A 12577-nucleotide genomic window follows, 5' to 3' on the forward strand; every position below is an offset into this window, starting at 1 on the left:
CCCCCCCCGCCGCCGCCGCCGCCGTACGGCCTCCCGATCTCTGGGGCATGGGCGGGGGGATGGGACGGGGCATTCTTGCTCACGCCCCAGCCCGAAGAGTGGCGGTTGCGAGCCAGCGCGCGATCTTCCGGCCGCCGACGGGGGCCAGGGGCGCCCCCGGGCCGGAGCCTCTTTCCAGACCCCCCGCCCCTCAGAGGCAGCCCCCACACCCGCTCACGCACACGTCCCTGACCCAGGGGCCTTGCCCACCCTGGCCAGGGGACCCGGCTGGCCGGCCAGGAGACCCGGGGGCCGAAGAAAGCGGGCAACCGCAGAGAAGGGCCCCGCCCGGGCGTAGGCAGCCGGAGGCGCTCCCCGCCCTCCACACCCCGCGGCGCACCCAGGCGCCTCTGGCCCGCCGCGCGCGCGCGCGCCCCAGAGTGCTTGCAAGGCGGATGGGCGCCCGTCCCGGGGGGGGGCCGGTGGCCCGCCTCTTAGACACGGGCCCCCGGTCAATGCTGGCCGACATTGACCGGGCACCCCCGCGAACTGGGCAAGTCCCGCCCGCCTGCGTCACCCGGCGCACACCAGCACGAGAACATGGGCGCGGGCATCATGCCCCCCCTTCTGACAAGTGGGAGGGTGCGGGAGGCTCCTCCTCCCCGGGCGCGCCAGGGCCGCCCCGCCCCCCCCCATCGCCCCCCGAGCGCGCAGTGCCGGGGGACCGAGCCAGGGGGGGGCGGGGCGGAAGCCGCTGGCTGGACCGCCGATGTGCCGACGGATATCACACCACCGGCCTCGATGACGACCCGTGATTCGTTCCCTCATGTGCCGCGGCAGGGTTTCTTGTGGCAGGGTGCTCCGCGAGGGCCCCTGCCGGCACGGCGCGCCGCAGCCCGGTATCCATGCCAATCGCTCCGGGCGCTGTTACGGCCTCCTCACCCCGGCCGCGCATGCATTAGCACACACACACACACATACAGCCATATAAATCTTCAGATGTACGCGCCCTGCTCCAGGAGGAGTCGTAGCGGCGCTGGCCATGGGGCCGGGGTGTTCGTCCTGTGGCTGAGCCTGCTGCCGCCCCCGCCCCCGCCCCCGTCCCCGCCGCACGCCGCCCGGAACCGAACCCCGGAGGGAGGATACTGGCGCCCTCGCTGGTGGGAGCGCCACGTTCCGCGCCCCCCCGCCCCCCTCCCCCCAGGCCCGCGCAGAAGGATCCCTGCGGCCGGGCGCAGCCGCGACGCGATTGCTTGTTTCCCGCTACTGCCCGGGCCGGCGCCCGGCCCTCTCGCCGTCGGCGGCTCCGCTTCCCCGGCGCACATGGGGCGGCCGCATTGTCGGCGCCGGGGTACCGAGCGGAAGAGTTGTGATGCTGGGGGGGGGGGGGGGGGGGGCGCCCGGGTCCCCCCGGCCGTGCAGGGGCTCCGGGCGGCGCCCCTCACATGGCCGGGGCCAGGCATTTTCACGCCGGCCGGAAATCATGGCCAAGCCGATCTCCCACACCAGGCGGGGGACCTGTGGGCGGGACGCGCGCGCGTGTCAGCACACCCTGCCCGATCTTCGCCCGCCGTCGAGGGCGAGGGGCGGTGGGCGCGCTCACGCCGGCCTGGGCACCCTCTGGGGAGGCCGGCGGGCGGGGGGGGGGGGGGGGGGCGGGCAGGGCCCCGCCGTTGGGGCGCCCAACATGTGGGCGCCGGACATATTGTCCCCGCCCCTGTCCCACCAGCCGGAGATCGCCCCCTGCTGGCAGTCAGAGACCCCGCCCTCCATTCGGGCGCGGTCCGGCGGCCGACCGATCATTCCCGGCCGGCGGCAATCCGTGCCCACGATAGCACGTCTCTCGACGCTTGCCCGTGCCTCCTTTTCGCGCGCCTTCGCCCCGGCCACCGCCGCGGGCCGGCCGCAACGCGCGCTCCCCCCTCCCCGCCCCCCCCCCCCGCCCCCTCTACCCTCCGCCTCTCCGCCCATGTCTCCAGCGCGCAAGCCCACGCCCGCCCACATACACACCCACAACACACGCCTTCTCCCCCTCCCCCGCCCGCCCGCCTGCCTGCCCGCCCTCCCTGCGCCCTAGTCGCCCCGCTCCTTCCCTGATCCCCCGGCTGGCGGATGCATCGATCCCGCACGGGAGATGGCCCAGGTTCGCGCCAACTCGGTTGACGGGCTGTCCGACCCCACCTCGGAGGACTTCCGCCCCTGGCGCGAGTTCCTCGAAACGGCCCTCAGTGCGTGCCGGCCTTGTGAGCATGTCACACGCCGCCCCCGGTCGCCCGCTGACCCCCGTCCTCGCCTCTCCCCTCCCCCTTCCCCCCTCCTCGCCACCTGCCCCACGCACCAGCCTCCGCACGGTACCTGTCCGAACAGTGTGAGGACATCTTCAAGGACGCGCCCACGCATGTGGAAAATGCCTTCATCCACTTTGGCCCGGGGTCGCACTTCTTCCGGACCATCGTGCGCCTGACCTCGGAGGGAACCTGGCCACCGACCGGCGGACCCAATGGCGGCATCCCCGGCGACCTGGCGGACCTCGGCCCGCCGGACCTCCTCCCCCGCCTGGCCACCATCCCCAATCCCGAAAGTGCCACCACCGGCCTGGCCGTGCTGAATTACCTGCTCCGCTGCGCCCATGGGCAGAATGACACCCTGATGCACATCTCGCGCGGGCTGATGCGCTGCCGCATCGCCAAGGCCCCGATGGCGCCGGGCCGCGGCGGCCGCGACGGCACCCCCACCCCCACCCCCACCCCCACGCCGGCCCCGCTCGCAACCACCCCCCAGCCGGCTGGCGCCTCTTCGGGCCCGGCCGCGGCCACCTCCGCCAGCGGTAGCAACAGCAGCGACATCGACCCGGAGCCCGGGACCCCGCAGGCGGCCGGACACCCACGCGCCGGGGCGGCCCGCTCCCGGCAGCAGCCCCGCTATGACATCCTGCTGTACTGCTTCGCCTGCCTGGGCCCGGTGTCCAGCGCCATCAAGACCCTCCTGTGCAAGACCTGCCGCGAGGACAATGCCCGCGTGGGCGGCCAGCAAATCTGCACCAAGGAATCCGACTGCACCCAGCTGTCCCTCAAGAACACATCCACCTGCAACAAGTGCAACCGGACGCACCGGCGCGCGCGGCCCGGCACCGGCGCCGGTACGGCCGGCACCTCCAACAGCCCGGACAGCCCGGCCGCCGTGCAGTGCTGGATCCCGGCCAAGGAGCGCGCCCCGGCCCTGCAGACCGCCATCCAGCAGGGCCCCAGCCGGCTGGGCTTCGCGGTGCGCCTGCGGCCCATCCCCCCCCCGGCCGGGGCCGGCGATCCTGAAGGCGGCCCGGAGGCCGGCCACCACTCGGCACCCGGCCCCGATGGCGCCGCGGGCCCCGTGGCCCTGTGGGTGGGCTCCGGCATGCCGGACGATGTCGCCGCCAATGGTGGCCTTCTGCCTGGGGCCCAGTCGGCGCCGCTGGTCTCGCCGCAGCCGCAGCCACAGCCGCAGCCCCATGCCTCGGGCCAGCCCCATGCGCCTGGGTATGCCCCCCCGCACGAGTCCTTCCGTAACCCCTTGCAGCCGGTCTACCATCACGTCCCTGTGCCCAGCACGGACTTGCATCAGCTCGCCCTCGACCTGCAGCGGCAGCAGCAGCAGCAGCAGCAGCAGCAGCAACATCAACAACAGCAGCAACATCAACAACAGCAGCAACATCAACAACAGCAGCATCTCATCCAGCAGCAGCAACACCAGCAGCAGACCCAGCAGTATCAGCGGCCGCAAATCCTGCTAGAGGCCAGCCATGATGCCAGCTACTCGCCCGAGCTCACAGCCAGGCCCGGCACGCACAAGCACTTTCTCGAAGCCCTGGAGGCCACCCCCGGCATCTGGGAAACGGTGGCCCTGATTGCTGAGCCCTCAGTCGGCGACCTGTCGACCCTGCTCGCACCCTCCCGATCGGCCCCGGCCCCGGCCTTGGGACATGTCACCACCTTGCAGCGGCTGGGGGCCTTCTCCCAGGGCACCACCGGGCCATCGGCCGAGGTGGGCGGGGTGGACTTCTCACCGCCATTGTCGGCCAACACCGCGCACCAGCCGCCCCCGCAGCCCCCGCAGCCCCAGCAGCCCCAGCAGCCCCAGCAGCCAGCCCTGCCGGTGGATCAGGCAATGCCCGTGCGCCAGCCAGCCACACAGCCCGGTCACCATCACTCCAAAATGCCCGCCGCCCGGGACCCCGGCCGGCCGGCCGGCGAGATGGACGGTGGCGCCAGCCCAGCGACTCGACCCCCGGCAGCCACGAAGCCCAGTGCGTGTCGCCCGCTCCTTCTCTCTTTTGCCCCGGCCGCTCGGCCTCCGGGAAGCCTCGGGCACATGAGGGCGCCCCTCGACACTGACAGACCCCCGCCCGCCATACAGGCCACTCCCGTTTGGATCAGCTGGTTAATGCATCGGCCTGTCTTTTGGGCCCGGCGGCACAGGAATACTCCCTTCACAGCAGCTCCCCGGGGGTACGCGTGTACACGTTCTCTCTCTCTCTCTCTCTCTCTCTCTCTCTCTTGCTCTTGCCCTTCCTCCTTTTCGCTTGTGCCCCTGCCCTCCCCCCCCCCTCCTCCGCTCTCCCGAAAGGGCGGGGGCCATGGTGCCGCCGGCTCCTGCTCACCCTATGACATGCTCCTCGCCCCTCCTCCTTCTCCAGCACCAGCCAGCCGACCGGGAGAGCGCGAGCCTCCCCCCGGGCCCAGGGCCAGGCTCGATGCCCACCCCGGGGGGTGGCCTGGAGACGGCCTCGCCGCCCCCGGCGGCCAGGGCCTCGGTCCCCGGCCCGCCTAACCCGGCCCCGAGTCCCCCGGCGCCGGTGGCCCCGGCACGCGCCAAGCGCCGCCGCCATCAAGAAAGGTATGTCTGCCTCTGGCCAGCCGCTCGCCCCGTACCACGGCCGGCACCACCGGCATGTGGCTCGCCGCCCCTCCCCCTTCGCCCCTGCCCAAGCCCGGACCCTGGGGCTCTTTGGGAAATGCGCCCGCTCTGACACCCGGCCATCCGGCAGTTCGCGCGACATGCCGGCCACCAAGCGCCCGCATGTGTATCAGGCAGCCGGGATGCCCCTCACCCCCCAGGGCCCCTTTGGCCCGATGATGGGCTCGACCCCGGCAGGTGGGGCGGCCTGGCCCGGCGGCTCGCCCATGTTCATGCCCTACTTCCCCGGGCCCTTCGGGGCATTCCCCTTCCCGGGGCCCATGTTCCCCGGGATGTACCCGCCGGGGGTCTTCCCGGCCGGGGCCGGATTCTTCCCGGGCCCCGCCGGGGCCATGCATCCCCCCCGCCGCCCCCAGTGGCCGGGCGGCGGCGGGTCCGGCTCCTCGACCGGCAGCGAGTCCGACCCCTCAGACGGTGGGACGGGCTCCTCCTCCGGGAGGGCCTCTGACCAGAGCGACCATGGGTCGGGCTCGGATTCCGGCTCGGACCCGGGCTCCGACTCCGGCTCCGGCTCTGGCTCCGGCTCCGGCTCCGGCTCCGGCTCCGACTTCGACTCCGACTCTGGCTCCGGCTCCGGCTCTGGCTCCGGGTCGGACTCCGATGGGGAGTCCCCGCCCGGCCGGGGGTTCAGCTGGCCGCACGGGCCGGGGCTCATGCCGTCGGTGCCCGGCGGAGGGCCAGGTGTCGCGGACTTCGCCAACCCCTTCGGCATGGTCGGTGGGTCTCCCTTCCCGCCGCACTGGTCGCCCATGGGCATGATGGCCGCACCTCCAGCCCCGGCGGCGGCGGCGGCGGCGGCGTCTCCCCGGGCGTCTAAGCACCAGTCCCGGCAGCTGTCCGGCATCAAGTCGGAGTTCGGCCGGGCGCCGGGGTCGGCGCCGTCGTCGCCGGCCCCGGGGCGCGGGTCGCCGAGCGACCGGGCCGGCGCTCGGTCCAGGTCCCGGCGCTCGGTCCCGCAGCCCGGCCCGATGCCGGCGCCGGCGCCGCCCTTCGGGTTTTCCTTCTACGGCGGGGCCCCCGGCGCCGGGGCCGGGGTCGGCATGTGGCCGCCTATGCCCATGCCCGGGGGCTTCCCGATGGTTTTGCCTCCTGGGGCGGCCACCGGCGCCGGTCACGGCGGCCATCAACGCCCCATGTCAACAGCCATGATGATGAACCCCATGATGGCCGGGCCGATGATGATGGCCGGGCCGATGATGGGCATGATGCCGGCCGGGGCCCCCACCGCCGTCGCCCCGGCACCGGGGTCCCCCGATGGCAGTGCCAGTGCCTCCGACAGCGATCGGCCGGATTCCGGCCCCCCTTCCTCCCCCGACAGCGAGAGTGGCCCCGGTGCCGCCCCGGGCACCGGCAGTGGCGATGATCAGGCGGCAGCTCGCCAACCGCGGTCCTCCTCGTCCAGGGACAAGAATGGCCCCGGTGCCGGGCCGGCCTCGGGATCGGGCAGCAGCTCCCCGGACCGGGGCCCCTCTCCGCACACCGGCGCGCATGCCTACCACCCCCTCCGCCATGCGCCGCAACCCCCGCAGCTGTGGCACCCGGCGGCGGCCATGATGCCAATGCCCTTCCCCCTGCATGGGGGTCCCTTTGCGAGCGGCTTTGTCGGGCCCGGCGGCGATGGCGGCGGCGGCGGCGGCGGCGGCGGCGGCGGCGGGGGCAATCGTCGCCGGGGCGGGCGCGCTCCGACTCCGGCCGACCCGCCGCCGATGATGCTCATGCCGCCGATGTTCCCGCCACCGGTGTTCCCGATGTCGGGCATGCCCCCGATTCCCCTGGGGACATCTCCCTCCTCGTCGGCCGGCCGGCGGTCTCGGCGCCGGCGTCGCGAGGGCAGTGGCGGGGGCCCTTCGTCGCGGGCGGCCGACACGTCGCGGCTTCCCGGCGAGAGCCAGCTCCTCCGGCCTGTCCGGGACCAATGCTCCGATCCGGGGCCCGATGCGGCCGCCGCCGCCGCCGCCGCTGGTGCCGCTTTGGGCACACACATGCCGATGCTGACCTTCGCGCCGCAGCAGGGCTGGCTCGGTGGCGGTGTCCCGGCCGGCCAGTCATACCCCTCGTTCCCCCAGCCGGCCCCGGTGCAGCAGGGCTCCTCGCGCGGCAAGCGCCATGGGCCCGGCCCGACCCCCACGTAACCGGCCGGGCCGGTCCCCCTCTCGCCCTTCTCCACATAGACAATAGACATGCGCGAAAGAGGAGCAGATGGCAAGGAAGGGCACGGGCGCTCCGGGGACCAGCTGCGAAGGGGGGCGGGGGAGGCGCGGGGCCCGGCGTGTGGACCCCGCTTGCGGCTCCGGTCTGGCTGTGAACCGCGCCGTAACTGGGAGCCCGGCTTAACTGAGCCCCGCGCCCGCGTCCCGGGCGTAGGCGCGTCAACGGGCTCGATCCGTTGGCTGCTGCCCGGGTGCCGAATAAAAACACAACTTTGGAACGCAGGCATGCCCAGGGAAGGGCCGGAGGGGCGGGGGCGGGGGCGGGGCGGGGCGGGGCTGGGCGGGGGGACGGATTGCTTGAAGGGGACTGTTGCCGGGGGCATCGCACGGGACGAGACATCAATCCCCCCTCTCCGCCTCCCCCCTCTCCTCCCTCCCCGCTTTCCAGATCCGATCTTCCCGCCATCCGCCTCGCCTTGCCGGACGCCGAACCACCATGTCCGCCAATCCCGCCGCTGTGGCCTCTCCGGGGCGCCCGGGCGCCGCTCCCGCTGCCGGGGCTGCCCCTGCGCGGCCCCCTCCGCCGGCCCTCCAGCCGCTGATGCTGAATCAGACCCTGCGTCAGTATCAAAACCAGCAGTCAGCTACTCGCGCCGAGACAGGTACCGAGTGTGGGCCTCTGCCTGCCTGCCCAATTGCACACCCTCCCCCCCCCCCTCCTCCCCATGCACGCCCACACACACACACACACACACACACACACCACACACACAGCCTAACCTGCGATCCTCCTCCCCCGTGCTGGCGCCTCGATAGACAACCTCCGGAGGCAGATGTCCTCGTCAGTGCGGAATTTCTCCGACCTCTCGGTCGATCTCCTCAATGAGCGGTGCGCAGCATGCGCACACCGTGTCCTGCCCTCTTCCCTTGCCCCTCGGCATCCTGCAGCTGCCTCCGCCCGTCGTACATGTATGTGTGACTGACCCATCTGAGGCTCTGTCTCTCTCTCTCTTTCTCTCTCTGTCCCCCCCCCCCGATGCATTGCCTCCCCTGCGGTCCCCTCGGTCCCGGATGGCAGCGTGATGATGGTTTTCGACTACCAACAGGCGATCGAGCAGGAGGCCAACCAGCTGCAGCAGGCGAGCGCTCGCTTCGCCAAGCAGTCGGCCCAGTGGTTGAGTCTGGTGGAGAGCTTTAACACCGCCCTGAAGGTGCGTTTCGTGTGCGCGTGCGCGTGCGCGTGCGCACACACACTCAGGAACATATGCCTGGGCGCGCGCTTGGTCCAGCTCTCGGACATGGATTGGGGGAGGCGGAGAGAGACGGCTCGCTCTCGCTCCACAGTTGTGCATCTCCCCTGACGCCCTCACACACGCACACACACACACACACACACACACACACACACCGAAGGAGCTGGGCGATGTCAACACTTGGGCCCAGACCATCGAGCACGACATGACCGGTATCGCTGCCGCGCTGGAGTATGTCTACAAGGGTACGCGCGAAGGCACGCTGCCCCGCACTCCGCTCGCATCCTGCCTCACACTGACACCTTTCCCGATTTGCGCGCGCACACGCACACACACACACACACTCTCTCTCTCTCTCTGGGCCCCACCGCCGGCCGGCGAATCAGGCTCTATCGAGATCATCTCCAACAACGAGACGCCGGCCGACGAGGACGCTGCGGTCGAGGAGACCCCTGCCGCGCCGGCTCCCGAGACGGCCTGATTCACCGTAGAAGCAAGGCCACGGACGGCGAGCGGGAGGGGACAGCAGCGGAGAGCCCGTACACCCCCCCCCATCCCCCCCGGCGCCTCGGCCCCAGCCTCGCCCCCCCCCCCCTCCCCTCCCCACCCCACCCCACTCCAACGTGTGACCTCACAAATATATACATGCACATGCACATGGGCGGTCCCCGCATGCTCGGAGACAGAGGGACACCCGGCTGGCCTCAATCGCGCGCCGGGGGGAACACCTGCTCGGCGCCCGGGCCCGGGTCCAGTTCGCGCAGCGTCAGTAGCGCCGCCGGTCCAGCGTGTGCCACGCTCAGTGGCGAGTCGAAATAGGCCCGCGAGGCGGCCTGCCGGCTCAGCTGGATAAGTGCCAGGCTGGCATGCCGTGCCAGGCAGGCGGGCACGCCCGGGCGAGGGGGATAGGGCACCGAGATCCGGCGGGCGGCCGGTGTCAATGTCGAGACGGCCGAAAGCACACAGCGAAAGAGCCGAAGCCCCGGGGCCGGGCGCAGGGCAAAAAAAAAAAAAAAAAAGGAAGAGAGAAATACACGCACTCCGCCAGCACCAGGGACGTCATGGCCTCGAGGATGGGGACCGCGCGCGGGCCGACGCACGGGTCGTGGCGCCCGGCCCCGGCGACCTCGCGCAGGGCCCCGGCCCAGTCGGCCGTCCGCTGGGCCCGGGCAATGGTGGATGGCGGTCGCATGGCCACGCGGAAGGACAGCGGCAGGCCGGTGGTCAGCCCGCCCTGGGACCCGGCGCTTTGATTGGTGGCCGGGACCAGGGGCACAATCGGGCCACGCCCGGCAACCGGGCGCTCAAACGGGCCGGCCGCCGCGAAGGGGTCATTCCAGCGGCTGCCGTGCGATTGGACCGCCCGGTGCCAGCCATCCCGGCCCATGGCAAAGCCCCGGGCGGCCGGCAGCGAGAGGGCCGCGTGGGCCAGCCGCGCGGGCAGCCGGTCGAACACCGGCTCGCCCCAGCCGGCCGGGAGGCCGCGCACCCGGACGGCCAGCCGCGCGCCGACCGAGTCCCCGCGTGCCTGGGACTCGGCGATGGCGGCCTCCATGCGCCGGGCCCAGTACGGGCAGGGGCACCGGACGGGATGGGCGTCCACCTGGGCCCGGGTGAACCAACAGCCCTCCGCGCTGTGAGCCGGCTCGTGCTGCTGCTGCTGCTGCTGCTGCTGCTGCTGCTGCTGCTGCTGCTGCTGCTGCTGCTGCTGCTGCTGGTGGTGGTGGTGGTGGTGGTGGTCATCTTCGCAGGCATCGGACTCGAGGCCCGGATCGCCGGGCTCGGTGCCGGCGGCACAGGCATCCTCGCTGCATGCGGCCCCGGCCGGGTGACGCGGCATGGCCACCCGGCCAACTGCCTCCACATATGCAACCACCTCGACACCGAAGGCGCCGGCCAGCCAGAGGTCGGCCACGGCGCCGGCGGCCACGCGCGCGGCCGTTTCGCGAGCCGACGCCCGGCCCCCGCCCGAGGCACTCGGCAGGAAGGCCCACGGGCTGCTGGCCAGGCTTTGGCGCAGGGCCTGGCGCTCGGCCAGGAGGGCCCCATCGGCCGGGACATCGGCGCCGGCGGCCAGCCGGTCGGCCTCGGCCAGCCCGGCAAACAGCTGGTCCTGGTGCGCGGCCGATGCCGGGCTGTGCGGCACGGCATACTTGCACCGGTATGTGTAGTCCGCATGCGAGGGCCGGGGGGCCGCGTCGCGCGAGGCCGGCTCGGCGCTGCCTGCCGGCCGTGAAGGGGCATGCTCGGCCTCGGGCGCGGCCGTGGCCGGGGAATGCACCGCCAGGAAGGCCTGGTAGTCCTGCGGCCGGGCGTCCTGGTTGTCGATCATCATGGCCAACGGGGTGCCGAGCGACCGTCCGGTCAGGGGGTCCAGCCCGCTGAGGATGCGCACCCGGTCCGGCTCATTGCGCTGCGTCGATGGGGGCGAGGGGAGGTGAGATGCACGGGGGGGGGGGGCGGGGGGGCGGGGGAAATGGCAGCGCCACACAGGCAGACCATGCTACATGACGGCCAGCGGGGAACCGTCACCAGGACACTGGCGGGGCAGACCGGGGGGCGCATGGGCAGAGCCCGGCAGCCGGCCCGCCAGCGCGCGCCATGGGGCCTGGCCGAGACGCACCGGGGTGACGAGATGGCTCTGGCCGGGGCGCCGGCGGTCAAGTTGCCGCTGCACGGCGGCGGCCGGGATCAGCAGCCCGGGCGGCACCCCATCGATTACACAGCCAACCGCGTCGCCGTGCGACTCGCCAAAGGTCGTCACACGGAAGAGCGTGTTGAGTGATGACATGCTGAGGAGCCGGGGGCGGGGGCGGGGAAGGTCTAGGCGGCAGGACCTGCTGGGTGGTGGGATCGTGCCCCTCGCCTCCGGCGCCGGTCTCCAGGCCTGGCCCTTGGATCTTGGGACGGGAGGGCGTACGGCGTGCGGCGCGTGCGGGCCGGGCGATCGGGCGGGCGCGAGGCCAGGCGTGATTCGTTGCCCGGGGTCACGCGGGACGCTGTAACTCGCGGTTAACTGTCCGCGCGTGGGCGCCGGGCCGGTGGGACCCGTGGAAACCCCGGGTGTGCAGGCAACCCGCGCGGTCTGAACTGGTGGAACCCGCACTTTGTGAGGCCACATACCTGCAACCCTGACCCGGGCTGGGCGACCGCGCTGCAGCGCCTCACGGGCGGGGATCTGCTCGTTGTTTTTCTTTCACGGCCGGAAATTGCTCCGGCCCTGGATGAGGGTTGGTGCGAGGGCGTGGGCGCGCGGCCACGCCGAGGTGGCCCTGCGCGCCTGGCGGTGTTTTCATGTGCGAGGCCGCCTCTACGGCGGCAGGGCGGCGGCAGGGCAGCGGCAGGGCGGCGCGGCGCGGCGCGGCGCGGCGCGGCGCGGCGTGGCGCACGACGCGTGCGGCGGAACAGGCCGGGCGCCGGGCGCCGCAGGCAGCGCCGCCCGAGAGGGGAGGGTGGGCACGCGCCCCGGAGCTGGTACGGGGAGTTGCACTGGGGCCGGCCCCCTGGAGGAAGGGGCGACGGGGGGCACGGCGGGTGTTCGTTCGGCCCCCCGAAGCGGGCGGGTAACCGCGAACCGGGGTGCGACCATCGGCGGGCGCGAGAGGCGCCGGCCAGGGGGGGCGGCGTGCGCGGGGGTGTGTGTGCGCCCCTGAAGCGAGGGCGAAGCACGGCGCGTGTGTTCCCAAGAGAGCGAGAGAGAGTGAGAGAGTGAGAGAGTAAGAGAGTAAGAGAGAGTGAGAGAGCGCGCGCTGAACGAAGGGCGTGCGCTCCTGCCAACTATTTTTCAGCAATGCTCACCAAGCGGCAAGCCCGAGGGCCGGAGCCAGGACGCGGGCGAGGGCCGGCCGGCTGGCCCTGGCCGAGAGAGCGAGAGAGAGAGTGAGAGGAGAGAGAGCCCCGCCCACTTGGCGGCGGTCTGCCGTGGCTCTCGCCCCCTGTCCGCGGGGGGGGGATAGCCGGGCGCCGGTGCCGGCGTCTCCCTCCTCGGGCAAGATACCAAGGGCGGGCGCACGCCGGAGGGGGGTGGCTTCCATTGTTGCTACTGCCGCTGTGCTGCCGCCGTGCCGCCCTGGGGCCACCTCGGCGGTTGCCTCAGTTGGACATATGTCGGACGCCGGGCGAGTGCGCGCAGGGGGGCGGGCGGCGCGTGCGCGCCCGAGACAACGGGCGCGCCGCATTCATCACTACTCACCCTGTTCGCCAAGCCCCATGTGGCCCTTGGCCGGGGGGGGGGGGGGGGGA

At 72.8% G+C, this 12577-nt stretch overlaps 3 protein-coding genes across 3 annotated transcripts; 2 read left to right on the forward strand and 1 right to left on the reverse strand.

The window, feature by feature from the left end:
- Window positions 1-1919: 1919 nt before the first annotated feature.
- On the forward strand, window positions 1920-7124 carry H696_04260 (hypothetical protein). The gene is made up of 5 exons (XM_009498138.1): window positions 1920-2207; window positions 2321-4261; window positions 4372-4463; window positions 4652-4851; window positions 5003-7124. Exons 1-5 carry the CDS (start codon window positions 2114-2116, stop codon window positions 7062-7064), a joined length of 4389 nt encoding a protein of 1462 aa, XP_009496413.1. The 5' UTR covers window positions 1920-2113; the 3' UTR covers window positions 7065-7124.
- Window positions 7125-7488: 364 nt separating this feature from the next.
- On the forward strand, window positions 7489-8939 carry H696_04261 (hypothetical protein). The gene is made up of 5 exons (XM_009498139.1): window positions 7489-7744; window positions 7899-7971; window positions 8161-8293; window positions 8496-8580; window positions 8722-8939. The coding sequence occupies exons 1-5, from the start codon at window positions 7579-7581 to the stop codon at window positions 8814-8816; spliced, it is 552 nt and encodes a 183-aa protein (XP_009496414.1). The 5' UTR covers window positions 7489-7578; the 3' UTR covers window positions 8817-8939.
- On the reverse strand, window positions 8884-11154 carry H696_04262 (hypothetical protein). Its single transcript, XM_009498140.1, has 3 exons — window positions 10959-11154; window positions 9376-10748; window positions 8884-9196 (listed from the first exon to the last, which is right to left on the reverse strand). Exons 1-3 carry the CDS (start codon window positions 11124-11126, stop codon window positions 9040-9042), a joined length of 1698 nt encoding a protein of 565 aa, XP_009496415.1. The 5' UTR covers window positions 11127-11154; the 3' UTR covers window positions 8884-9039.
- Between the last annotated feature and the right edge of the window lie 1423 nt (window positions 11155-12577).

The sequence above is a fragment of the Fonticula alba genome (assembly GCF_000388065.1).
Source record: "Fonticula alba strain ATCC 38817 unplaced genomic scaffold supercont2.7, whole genome shotgun sequence".
In the NCBI taxonomy this organism is placed as follows: Eukaryota; order Rotosphaerida; family Fonticulaceae; genus Fonticula; species Fonticula alba.

Bases quoted from the DNA above. Each gene is read 5' to 3' on its own strand.
- H696_04261 (XM_009498139.1), top strand. From the start codon at position 7,579: ATGTCCGCCAATCCCGCCGCTGTGGCCTCTCCGGGGCGCCCGGGCGCC. The intron at 7,745-7,898 runs GTACCGAGTGTG...GCGCCTCGATAG, and splicing joins AGCTACTCGCGCCGAGACAG to ACAACCTCCGGAGGCAGATG. The intron at 7,972-8,160 runs GTGCGCAGCATG...CCCGGATGGCAG, and splicing joins GTCGATCTCCTCAATGAGCG to CGTGATGATGGTTTTCGACT.
- H696_04260 (XM_009498138.1), top strand. From the start codon at position 2,114: ATGGCCCAGGTTCGCGCCAACTCGGTTGACGGGCTGTCCGACCCCACC. The intron at 2,208-2,320 runs GTGCGTGCCGGC...CCCACGCACCAG, and splicing joins GTTCCTCGAAACGGCCCTCA to CCTCCGCACGGTACCTGTCC. The intron at 4,262-4,371 runs GTGCGTGTCGCC...CCCGCCATACAG, and splicing joins CCCGGCAGCCACGAAGCCCA to GCCACTCCCGTTTGGATCAG.
- H696_04262 (XM_009498140.1), bottom strand. From the start codon at position 11,126: ATGTCATCACTCAACACGCTCTTCCGTGTGACGACCTTTGGCGAGTCG. The intron at 10,749-10,958 runs GTGCGTCTCGGC...CCATCGACGCAG, and splicing joins AGAGCCATCTCGTCACCCCG to CGCAATGAGCCGGACCGGGT. The intron at 9,197-9,375 runs GTGCGTGTATTT...ACGGCATGCCAG, and splicing joins ACGTCCCTGGTGCTGGCGGA to CCTGGCACTTATCCAGCTGA.